This window comes from Sturnus vulgaris, chromosome 6, assembly GCF_052056855.1.
Source record: "Sturnus vulgaris isolate bStuVul1 chromosome 6, bStuVul1.hap1, whole genome shotgun sequence".
In the NCBI taxonomy this organism is placed as follows: domain Eukaryota; kingdom Metazoa; phylum Chordata; class Aves; order Passeriformes; family Sturnidae; genus Sturnus; species Sturnus vulgaris.
This window is the reverse complement of record NC_142248.1, coordinates 46,612,354-46,623,990: the sequence shown is the minus strand read 5'-3', so window position 1 is coordinate 46,623,990 and position 11,637 is coordinate 46,612,354. Positions and strand designations below refer to the sequence as shown.

The following is an 11,637-nucleotide window of genomic DNA, read 5'->3' as shown; positions in this document are numbered from 1 at the left end:
TGGGGTGATTTTTGGGGTGGCTCAGTCGCTCCCAGCGTTTAATTTTGGGGTGGTTTGGGTGCCCTCAGGGTGAATGTAGGGGTGGTTCAGGTACCCCAGTGTTAAATTTGGGGTGCCCGGGTGCCCTGAGGGTGATTTTTCGGGTGCTTCAGGTACGGCAGTGTTAATTTTGGGGTGCCCCGGTGCCCTGAGGGTGATTTTTGCGGCGGTTCAGGTGCCCTCAGGGTGAATTTTGGGATGGTTCAAGTACTGCAGTGTTAAATTTGGGGTGGTTCAGGTGCCCTCAGGGTGAATTTTGAGGTAGTTCGGGTACCCTCGGGGTGATTTTTGTGGTGGTTCGGGTGCCCTGATGGTGATTTTTGGGCTGGTTCAGGTACGGCAGTGTTAATTTTGGGGTTCTCCGATACCCTCAGGGTGATTTTTGGGCTGGTTCGGGTACCTCAGTGTTAATTGCGGGGTTCCCCGGAGCCCTGAGGGTCATTTTTGGGGTGGCTCAGGTACCGCAGTGTTAATTTTGGGGTGGTTCGGGTACCTCAGTATTAATTCCAGGGTTCCCCGGTGCCCTGAGGGTGATTTTTGGGCTGGTTCGGGTACCTCAGTGTTAATTTCGGGGTGGTTCGGGTACCTCAGTATTAATTCCAGGGTTCCCCGGTGCCCTGAGGGTGAATTTTGGGCTGGTTCGGGTATCTCAGTGTTAAAATTGAGGTGTTTCGGGTACCTCAGTGTTAATTTTGGGCTGGTTCGGGTACCTCAGTGTTAATTGCGGGGTTGCCCGGTGCCCTGAGGGTGATTTTTGGGGGGCCCGGCTCCCCTCACGGTGCCTGCGCGCTGCGGCCGGAAGTTGCCGCGGGCCCGGCGGAAGTTGCGGCGCGGCCGCGGCTGAGGGAGGGACGGCGGAGCGGCAGCGCCGGGGCCGCGGTAGGAGCGGGACGGGCCCGGGGGCTCGGAGGGCTCGGAGGGACGCGGGGCGGGCTCGGGCCGGGCCGGTAACGGCGACGAGCAGCGCTCGGGCGGCCGCGATGTCGCGACAGTTGAGCGTGTCGTGAGGAGCCCGCCCTGCGCTCGGGCATGTCGCGACAGAAGAACGTTTAGTGAGGAGCCCCCGCCTGCCTGAGCGGTGTGTGAGGGAGGTGGGCACAGCGCGCTGGGTTGGGGGGCTGCGGGGAGCTGAGGGGGGAAATGGCTGAAGGGACACGGCCCAGCGTGTCTGAGGGATAAAACGAATAATAGAATATTTTGCATATATATTATATATAAATATTTTACGTGTGTTATTTCTCCGAGGCGGTGAAGACACCGCTAGCTGGAAGCAGGCAGGTTTCACGGAGCTGTGGGCAAGGCTCGCTAATCTAAATTAGAAATCATAATTAAAGCTCACAGATAAACCCCCGAAGGTGCTGCAGCGTCTCCGTGGCGCGAGTGATTAAAATTAAACAGCAAAAATCCCTCAGGAGCGGTGTATGGGAATATCAGAGCCAGAATATCCAGCCCTGGAGTGCAGGCTGTGATTGTCCCAGTTAAGGTCCTTTTTCCTGGCTTTGGGTGCACAAATTTGGGCTGATTTTGTTTCCCTGAGCTTTGGATCTGTGTCTTGCCAGGACAGTCCGGGTTTGGCATTCTGTGGGTTTGGAGCAGGGCCATTGGTTCTGTGGAATTTTGTGTAGGATAAATGACATTGTCCTGCACTGAGCCGCTGTAGGAAGGTTTGTGGGGAGGGGGGGACACTGAAAAGCTCCAGGATTTGCTGCTATTGTAGGCAAAGCTGTCAAATTTATTCCCCTTTTTATTGTTGTTGTTTTTTAATGTCGTGGGATGGTGCGGGTTGGAAGGAACCTTAATGCTCATCTTGTCCATGGGCAGGGACATTCCCACTGTCCCAGGCTGCTCCGAGCCCTGTCCAGCCTGGCCTTGGAGCAGGGATCCAGGGGCAGCCACAGCTTCTCTGGGCAAATTCAAGTATTTATAGATAAGATTTAAAATATTCTTTTAAATGGATACTTAGAGTCACATTGGCAACTGAAACCATTATAAACCTACAACGTTTTACTGCAGCCGTGTGTAATTTCTCCTGGTTTTTCCAAGCCCCACGCTGTGCCAGGGGAATTTTAGGCTGAATTTCAGGAAGGGTGCTGGTGATCTGCCCAGTCTCCCAGGGGGAACGGTGACATTCCCGACGCTCCAGCAGCGTTTGCCCACCCAGGATGCGACAGCGTGGAATTGTTGGGATGTCTCCGCAGGGCCAGGAGCTGCGCTGGCTGATCCAGCTGCGGGAATTCCGTGTCCCTGTGCGTGCAGCACATCCCGACATGGCCGAGGAGAACGAGGAGCTGCCGGCGGACGAGGAGCTGCCCGCGGCGGCCGAGGAGGGCTTTGAGCAGCTGGAGAACGACAGCCCCGCCGAGCGCAGCGGGCACGTGGCCGTCACCGACGGGCGCTGCATGTACGTCTGGGGAGGATACAAGGTACAGCTCCCCGGCACCTGCCGCGCTGGGAATTGTGTCCCATCCATCCGGGAGTGACTCTGGGAAATTTATTCCTCCCCCGGAACACGGGCAGCAGCTCCGGCGAACAATTTGTTAACGCGGCGTTCGGGGTGTTTTGCAACGTTGAAATAAATCACGGGTGTTAAAGCTTGGCAGATACATGGATTTTTGGGGCGGTGTTTGCCTTTGGCAAAGGGTGAAGGGAATATTGTCTGATTGGAATTGTGCACCCTGGGAGTGGTGATTTTATTTGCACAACTCTCCCAGGTTTGTTGTTGTCACACTGGAGTGCTGCAGCACCACAGAATCATTTCAGTGACAAAACCATTGTCAGTGAACTCAGAAAATAAACTCCTGTTATGGAAGGGATGGGGGAATGCAAAAGGAGCTTTTGGCTCATTTCTGCTCCCTGGCTCAGGCTATAAATCAAAGGTTTAACTTCATTTACCCTCCTCTGGCTCTGCTGGGAGCTGATTGTCCCCAGCAGGTACTAAATGAGGCTGTGCAGGTGGGAGGCACAGGAGTGTGGGAAGCACAGGCACTGCTCCTGCTGTGATCTGTGCTGTGATCAGGTCCCAGAGGGGGTGCAGACATTCCCAGGAGTCTGTAATTCCACGTGTTCTAACACTGCTGTTCCTTCTCTGATCTGTCCTGCAGAATGCCCAGGTCCGGGGATTTTATGACTTCTACCTGCCTAGGGATGAAATATGGATCTACAACATGGAAACTGGAAGATGGTACAGTAAATCATTCATTTGGGGAAAAAAAAAGGATAAATCCTTAAATTGGTGTGGAAACCATGCTGAAGGACTGAGCAGGGAGAGAATTCCCTGATCTCTTTGTTCCCAAAAATGTGTAAAATATTTCATGTTTGGTGTTTTTTTTCTGTGAAAGCATCCAATATGTTTTTCCAGTATGAAGTAGGAGAGGCAGCTGGGACAGGCAGCCTGGATAGGAGTGTGTGACCAACAATGTGAGATATTTTGGGATTCCTGGGATAGGATAGAGCAGCTGGAAATTATGTTTGTATACTTTTGATGGTAGCAGTGATCAGGGGATCCCTGTTGAGTTTTTGGCCTTTGCAGGAGCTGTTTTTAAAGGTTGATGCAGCCAAAGAATCCCACTTTGCAGGAAGTGGGATTTCAGCCATGCTCCCAGCCCTCCCTGGGGTCAGGGACAACCTTGGGCACGGGCTGGAATCTCCTCTCTGTGCTTATGATGTTTACAAACAGCAAAAATCCAGGAGCAGAGTGGAAACCTGCACTTTACACGGGTGAATCCTCTTTGCCTGAGGATTCTGAGCATTCCAAACTCCTGAGCTGGGCAGATGGGATTCCAACTCCCAAAAAACCCCTATATTAACTAAACTGCCTTTTCCCCACCACTCCATCATAACAGGCTATGAATTGTTACGCCTGAAAAGATGGGAAGAACAGATTTGAATTTCCACAGATTAAAACCCTGCAGATAAACCCATCGTCGTTGACTTGGAGCAGGTGAAATATTCCACCCTGGTTTTGCAGGAAGAAGAGCAAGACAGAGGGAGATGTTCCCCCCTCCATGTCTGGCAGCTGTGCCGTGTGTGTGGACAGAGTTGTTTATCTCTTCGGGGGGCACCACGCCCGGGGCAACACCAACAAGGTCAGGAATTCCTCAATGCCTTCTTTTCCCATGGAATTGTGCCCTGGAAACTTCCCAGCACTGCAGGAACAGCCCGAGCTGGCTTTGCTTCTGTCCTTGTGCAATCCCCCTTAGCAATTGGATTGTGTCCCTGACTCTGAGTCTGCTGATTTTAAAAGATGGGAATTGGCAGAATTGTCTCAATAATATCAGGAGCTGATCTGGGGTGGCTGGAAGTGTTTCTCTTCCCTGGAGTCTGTGGTAATCCCAAAATCATTAAGGTTGGAAAAGTCCTCCAAGATAGTGACTAACCTCTACCACTTCAGCTAGAACTAATTAATGGTATCTTCTGATAGTCTGGCAATGTGGTTTAAATTAAATAGTTCTGGTTTATATAAATATGTAATTTATATAATTAAATACAAGATTTTCTATTTCATATGTAACTATAAATGGAAGGAGTTTGAAGGAATTTTTGCAGACAGTTGGAAACAAACCTCATTTGTAAGGTGTGATTTCTTCCCTTCCTGCTGTGGCATTCTTACATTTCAGTTCTTGTATGTAAGTGTAGCAGCTGGTTCTCTTCCTGGACAATTATATAAATGCAGAGAAGGGGTAATACTGTAAAAAATGTCACTTTGTAAACTTTTTAAACATTTTTTTAGTTGTAAGACAACTGTGCTCTGTACACCCCTTCATTGTATCCCACAACAGCTTTTGGATGCTGAAACTCAGTGTCCATAACCCTGTTAGTGGTGTAAAAGGTGTTTGAGTCTGCCAAAAGGTCAGGATTTGTGAGTCTATATTTTTTTGCAAATATTTTCAGTGCTCTGCTTTTCAGCTAGGAAAAGAACTTTTATTCCTATTTCTATACCAACACGTGTTAATATAAAGTTGCTGTTTTAACAGCAGACTTAAGCTTTAAGTTGACCATAAGTTAAAAAAAAAAAAAATCTCTTTATTTTCCCAGTTCTACATGTTAAATGCCAGATCCACAGACAAGGTGCTGCAGTGGGTGAGAGTGGAGTGCCAGGGGGTGCCCCCCTCGTCCAAGGACAAGCTGGGGGTGTGGGTGCACAAAAACAGGTGAGGCCCCAGGAGGGCTCTGCTCTCTCTTGGATTCCTCCTCCTCCCTGCAGTCACCCTGAGGCTGCCTGGGAATGTTCCCCTGGAGAGGAGAAGGATCCAGGGAGAGCTGAGGGCACCTAAAGGGGCTCCAGGAGAGCTCGAGAGGGACTGGGGACAAGGGATGGAGGGACAGGACACAGGGAATGGCTCCCAGTGCCAGAGGGCAGGGATGGATGGGATATTGGGAATTCCTGGCTGGGCTGGAATTCCCAGATTTGCTGTGGCTGCCCCTGGATCCCTGGCAGTGCCCAAGGCCAGGCTTGGAGCATCCTGGGACAATGGGAGGTGTCCCTGCCATGGCAGGGGTGGCACTGGATGAGATTTAAGGTCCCTTCCCACCCAAACCATTGTGGTGATTTGGGAGTTTTATTTCTTGTGCTGCTTTGGCCACTCCATGGAGAGAGCTCCCAGTTGGGAGATTTGCTGTGGGATTTGCTGCAGAGGAAAGGTGGGAAAATCCTCGTGTGTCCCTTCCAGCTGGGGACACTCTGTGATTGTGTGGAATTGCCCACAGTGCTGCTTTTCCAGGTCCTTGCTGTGGGGAGTGAGCTCCTCATTGGCACATCTGATAGGAGCAGTTCAGATGTGAATCTGTGCAGGGCTGCACTTGTGGGTGGTTAATGAGGTGCTGCACATTTCTGGCCCTCCATAATCCTGTAGGAATTTGTGGCAAAGCCATCCCAGTTTCAAACACAGGCTAAACCCCAGAGATCAAACTTGGAGATAATTCCCATTTAAACTCCAGGAGAACAGAGTGGCAAAGGCCAAAGTGCAGTGACCAGGCTGCACACCCTGGCAGCTTCATAGTTTTGGAAGTGGAGCAAAGTTTGGGAGCCTGAGGCTGGCAACAGCTCCAGAGGGATTTGATGTAGGTGGGAGGCAACAAACAAAAGGAGCTTCCGTGGTTTTCTGAGCACAGCATTTATATTTATATGTACATTTATGTTTTTTAACTTTTAATTTATAATTTGTAATTTATAGTAACAGATATGACAGAATTTCTCACAACTCTTGATCCATGTTTTCCTCCAGGCTGATATTTTTTGGAGGCTATGGCTATTTTCCTGAAGGGAAACAACGTGGAACATTTGAATTCGATGAAACTTCTTTTTGGGTAAGTAACCCTGAAAGCCATTTCTGTTTCAGCTTTTCATATTTAATCAGTGCTTGTTAAAACTTGTTGTTTCTTTATGTTTTTTTGTTTGTTTTTTTTTAAAGAATTCAGGTCTTCCTAGAGGGTGGAACGACCACGTGCACGTTCTGGACCTTGAAACTTTCACTTGGAGCCAGCCTATAACCACGGTAATTAATGGTTTGCTGTCAGTTAATTAAGTCACAGCTCAGTAATGTTATTTAGGAGTGTTCTTGGAGCCATTTCCACTGAATTGAAACCATTCATTTAGACAGATCCACTCTACAAAAAGAGGAAATTTGCTTTTTCTTTTGATCTGTCTTCATCTGTTTTTTTCCTGTCGCTTGCTTTGGTTGATGTTTCAGCTACAGGGCAGAGGAATGTGTGGTTTGCTGCCACCCTCACTGCCAGGGGATGGTTGGTGCCTGTCCCTGGGGTGCTGGATTGTGGTCAGGAGACAATTAAACAACTGCTGATTGCAAATATACTCATTTGGATTGTCCCAGGAGTGTTCAGGAACAGGGAAATGGGCTGGTGTTGCCACAGGGTTGGAGGAAAGGAAATATGAGACAAGGAACTCCAAAGATTGCCAAGGAATTGCTCTGATTGCTTCACAGAGGTCTCAAGTAGTTCAGAAACTCAAGAAAAATGGTGTTTAATGGAATCCCAGGATGGTTTGGGTGGGAAGGGACCTTAAAACTCATCCATCACTCCTGCCATGGCAGGGACACCTTCCACCATCCCAGGTTACTCCAAGCCCTGTCCAACCTGGCCTTGGACACTTGATGATTTATGAATTTAAGGATTTATTATGTCACTATCTCATTTACAGTCTTGTCTTCTATGGCTGAACCCTGTGCTAAAAGCAAAATTTATGCACTTCAAGAGGGAAAAATAAACCCCATTTTTAATGAGTTCTCTGATCTTCCATCCATCAAAAACCCTAAGTCTGCACACAAGATTTATTTACTGGCTGTGTTTATTCACTCTGCTCCTTGCTGGCCTTAAATCAGAGTTGAGCTGAGCCTGTCCTGTGCTCTGGTGACTGATCTGTGCTGTCCCTGTCCCTTCCCAGGGCAAGACCCCATCCCCTCGAGCCGCCCACGCCTGTGCCACGGTTGGGAACAGGGGTTTTGTGTTTGGAGGCAGATACAGGGTAAGGCCACCCCCTTGAGCCTGTGCTTCCCAAACCTCCCCAGGAGATTCAACCACGCTCTGCTCTGTTCTAGGAGTCCAGAATGAACGATTTTTACTACCTGAACCTGGACACCTGGGAATGGAACGAAATGTGAGTGCTCAAACTCGATCAGTGTAAAATTCTCTGTGTCTAAAGGTGTTGGGAAGGAGAAAGATTTGACAGGAAAGTCTCACAGATGTGGGTGTGTAACACAAAGATCTTTGAATGTAGAATCTGAAGAAGGAATAGAAATGAAAGCGAATTTTGATATAGAAGAAAAGAATTGCTGAGCCAGTCTGACTGGGTAACTAAGAAGCCAAAAGGTAAAATAAATTGGAAGGGGCTTTTATAACTCAGAGCAAAGGATAAATCCACCTCAAACAAAAAATGTTTTTACCAAGCAAAAAGATTTTCACAGGCAAACAAAAATGCCATGTAGCAAGTAGAAAGAAAGATCTCAGAATTTTCAACTACAAGAAAACTGAAAAACTTCCAGCTTAAACTGTAACACACTAACGTTTTGTGATTGGAAAATGGGAACATGAATATGGAAATGTTAGTAGTTATGACAGGCTATAGGTAATAGTAAAGATATTGATTGGTTGTTATTTATTAAAAGAAAAGCATAGAATGCATTGTAACAGAACTAGAGTGGCTTCAGACAAACCCACAGCTGAGGTGACAGGTGTGGGCTGGGCTCTGTCACCCAGGACCCTGAATTGCTGAATCCTCTGGATACAATAAACAGCATTTAAAATAATAAATAAATTACTGTATGCTCTGGGTACAATAAACAGCATCTCAAAGAGCCACCTGAAATCCTGTATCTCTGTTTCAGCTCTTACATAAAGGAATTAAAGTTGTCCTTAGGTCACTGCAGATACCTGAAAAATAAAGAGAGCAGGAAAGAGCAGCAGGATTTTGCTGTCCCTCTGGTCATTTGGGATTTATTTTTATTTAATTTATTTTTATTGCAATCCAGACTCACCCAAGGCATCTGCCCCGTGGGCCGATCGTGGCATTCCTTAACGCCCATTTCCTCGGATCACCTCTTCCTCTTTGGAGGATTCACCACGGACAAGCAGCCCCTGAGTAAGTCATTCCAAAGGGATTTGGTGGTGGCTTTGTGCTCTGGAACAGCTCTGCACAGGAGCTTGAATAATTGCCTTGAATTCCTTCTAAATTCCACTCATGTGCTCCAACTCCTCATTCCACAGAGCCAGGAGGGTGTGGAGACACCAGAACTTCCAACAATTCATCTGCTCTAAAAATGGATCTAAAAGTGCAAATTGAAATTAGTGACAGCTTTACAATTCACCTTCACCCCCATAACTCTCTGCTACATTAAACACCTGTTGTCAAACAGGAGCCAATTTTTACAAGGTTTTTCCTAAATATTTGATTTATCTAAGAACAAAAATGGGATGTGCTACACCAGAGTATTTGTACATTACAGCAGCTTACAGAACTGACAGAATCCTGGTTTTATCTGGGATTTTGCTTCTTTTCAGGTGATGCCTGGATTTATTGTATCAGCAAGAACGAGTGGGTACAGTTTGAGCATAACTACTCTGAAAAACCAAGGTATGGCAGAAATTCCCTGGAAATCTGGTACTAAAGGGCTGTGGAAGCAGCTGGTGGTGGCTGTCAGAGGACACTGGTTCCTCCTCACAGCTCTCCTTTCCCCTGTGTCCCTGAGGTGCAGGTGGTTGTGTGCTCCCAGAATTCCAGGTGAGGGTCACACAGGGCACAGGATTTAGGGTTTGATTTCAGGATTTAGGGTTTGATTTCAGGATTTAGGGTTTGTTTTCAGGATTTAGGGTTTGTTTTCAGGATTTAGGGTTTGATCTGGCTGCAGAGCACTCCGAACTGTGAGTGCCAGCACAGAACCTGTGTCCTTGCTGTGCCACCACAGGCACTGGGCTGGTGTCACCCAGGTCCTGCCAGAGGCTCATCCCATGCATACCCAGGGCTGTTCTTGGCTTCCTGCTGAGGAAATAGGAATTGGTGACCTGCAATTTAAACCCTAAAACCTCTGTGATGCACGAGTGTCATGTGGAAAACCTGAGTCTTCCTCCCTATGTTTTGGGAAGTGATCTGAGCCTTTGGCCTGGCTGGGAGGAGAAACGAGCAAAATCTTCCCAAAGCTGGGATTTTGGGTTAATGCAGTGCTGCTTTCTGTTCCCAGGCTGTGGCACACGGCCTGTGCCAGCGAGGAGGGTGAGGTGATCATCTTTGGGGGCTGTGCCAACAACCTTCTGGCCCATTCCAAAGCTGTGAGTTGGTTTTGAGCTTCCCTTTCCCACGGCGTCTGCAGGGTTGGATCACTTCAGTGTCCTGATCTCGTGGGGATCACAAAGGTGCACAGACAAAGCCTGAGGGGGAAATGCTTCGCTCCTGTCCCAAATCCCTCAGGGCAGATGTTTCAAGCCTTGGAAACCTAAAGGCTTCCCCCAGTGTCCCTGGCCAGGGCAGGTTAGAACGGTATGAGCTTTAAGCTCATTTTGGGATTCCCTGCTTCTATGATTGTGTGAGCCTGGGCTGCTCTGGCTCCTGCTGAGACCCCACAGAACCAATTCTCTCTCTGTCTCTGTCTCTCTCCCACCCTCCAGGCTCACAGTAATGAAATCCTTGTGTTCTCCTTGCAACCGAGATCTCTTGTAAGGTAAGAGAGCAAGACTTCAGCGTGGAGCTGTTGTGTCCCAGCTTAGCTGGCAGGAGGAAATTCCTGGGAGAGGGGGAGGCCCTGGATCCCTGGAAGTGTCCCAGGCCAGGCTGGACAGGCCTTGGAGCACTCTGGGATCGTGGAAGGTGTCCCTGCCCATGGAAAAAGAGTGGAATGGGATGGGATTTAAGGTCCTTAAATCCCATTCGGGGATTCTAAAACAAGTGGGGCAGGGTTACCATTAGACCTGTTCATGTTCCTAAAATACTGGAAAACATTTCTGCCTCTACCAAAGCTACCAGAGCAGCAGCCAGGGGTGAGGGGGGAGGATTCAGCACCTCTGGCTCTGCTGCGAGGCACGAACAGCCTCATCCCTGCTGACAGCAGCCCTGTGTTCCAGGCTGTGCCTCGAGGCTGTCATTTGCTTCAAGGAGATGTTGGCCAGCTCGTGGCACTGCCTGCCCAAGCACCTCCTGCACAGCGTGAACCAGCGCTTCGGCAGCAACAACACCTCGGGCTCCTGAGCCCCCGGGGCACGATTAAAGAAAGGTGTGTGCTCCACCCTTGTGTGTAGGTAGTCGCTTCTCGCCCTCCCGTGCATGTGAATGAGAGAACCTATTTTTGTGTGAGATGTTCCAATAAATGTATTTAATGCCAGAGGAGATGAGCCTGAGCTTAAGCTGCAACCAGGTCTGGCGTTGTGCACCCCGAGGGGGTTGAGGCCGACCCCGAGAGTGGGGGATGTCCATGGGGACAGGAGCTGGGAATGCTGAGCACACCAGGGCTCTGGAGTGTTGCTTTAGTGGAGGCTGCAGGTCGTGTTTAGTCCACAGCTTCACGTTTTGCCACAGATGCTTAAGGTCAGAGAAGCAGGATCTGGAAGTTGTCCCGTTGTTGGTCGATAAACTGTTGTAAACCTTGAGATGTTAAAGCACCACTACTCTCTGCTTGGCTGTAGTTTGGTTTTTTGGTTTTTTTTTTTTTTTTTGGAATTTTTATGTTGTGGAACTTCAATTGTGAACCTTAGGTAGCAGATATTCTGCCCTGCAAGTGTAACTGAGAGTGCTTGTGCCTGTTCCCAGCCCCGCGGAGCTGCCCTGGCCTGCAGCAGCCCCAGGGATGTCCCCAGGCTGCAGGGCCATGGAGGGCTCTGCGGGGACACGGGGGGACAGGGCCAGGCCGTGCTGCTGTGGGGAAGGGGGGAGGGGGATCATGTTTTAAGCTGTCTTCAAAAACCAATTAAAAACGTTGACTTCTAGAACAATTCCTGTGCTGTAATTCCTGAGAAATCCCGGGGGTTTATTCTGACTCCCAGCCCTGCTCTTCTCCCCTCCACAGGGGCTGGGGGGAGCTGGGCCTGCACCTTCCCTCTTTCCACAGCCAGGGAATGTCTGGGGGGAAACAATTCCACCTTCCCAAAGGAAGCATTCCT

At 48.9% G+C, this 11,637-nt stretch overlaps 1 protein-coding gene across 3 annotated transcripts; it reads left to right on the top strand.

Annotated features, from left to right (window-relative positions):
- Positions 1-860: 860 nt before the first annotated feature.
- KLHDC2 (kelch domain containing 2) lies at positions 861-11,469 on the top strand. 3 transcript variants are annotated; one of them, XM_088166438.1, is made up of 14 exons: positions 861-918; positions 2,238-2,462; positions 3,141-3,220; positions 4,007-4,124; positions 5,074-5,189; positions 6,264-6,345; positions 6,450-6,533; positions 7,439-7,519; positions 7,593-7,651; positions 8,523-8,632; positions 9,052-9,124; positions 9,729-9,816; positions 10,153-10,205; positions 10,606-11,469. In XM_088166438.1, the coding sequence occupies exons 2-14, from the start codon at positions 2,307-2,309 to the stop codon at positions 10,727-10,729; spliced, it is 1,224 nt and encodes a 407-aa protein (XP_088022564.1). In that variant the 5' UTR covers positions 861-918; positions 2,238-2,306; the 3' UTR covers positions 10,730-11,469. The 3 variants fall into 3 exon arrangements, with proteins under 3 accessions (XP_088022564.1, XP_088022565.1, XP_088022566.1); XM_088166439.1 differs by having other exon boundaries at positions 901-1,117; XM_088166440.1 differs by lacking the exon at positions 861-918 and adding an exon at positions 1,096-1,130.
- Positions 11,470-11,637: the final 168 nt, after the last annotated feature.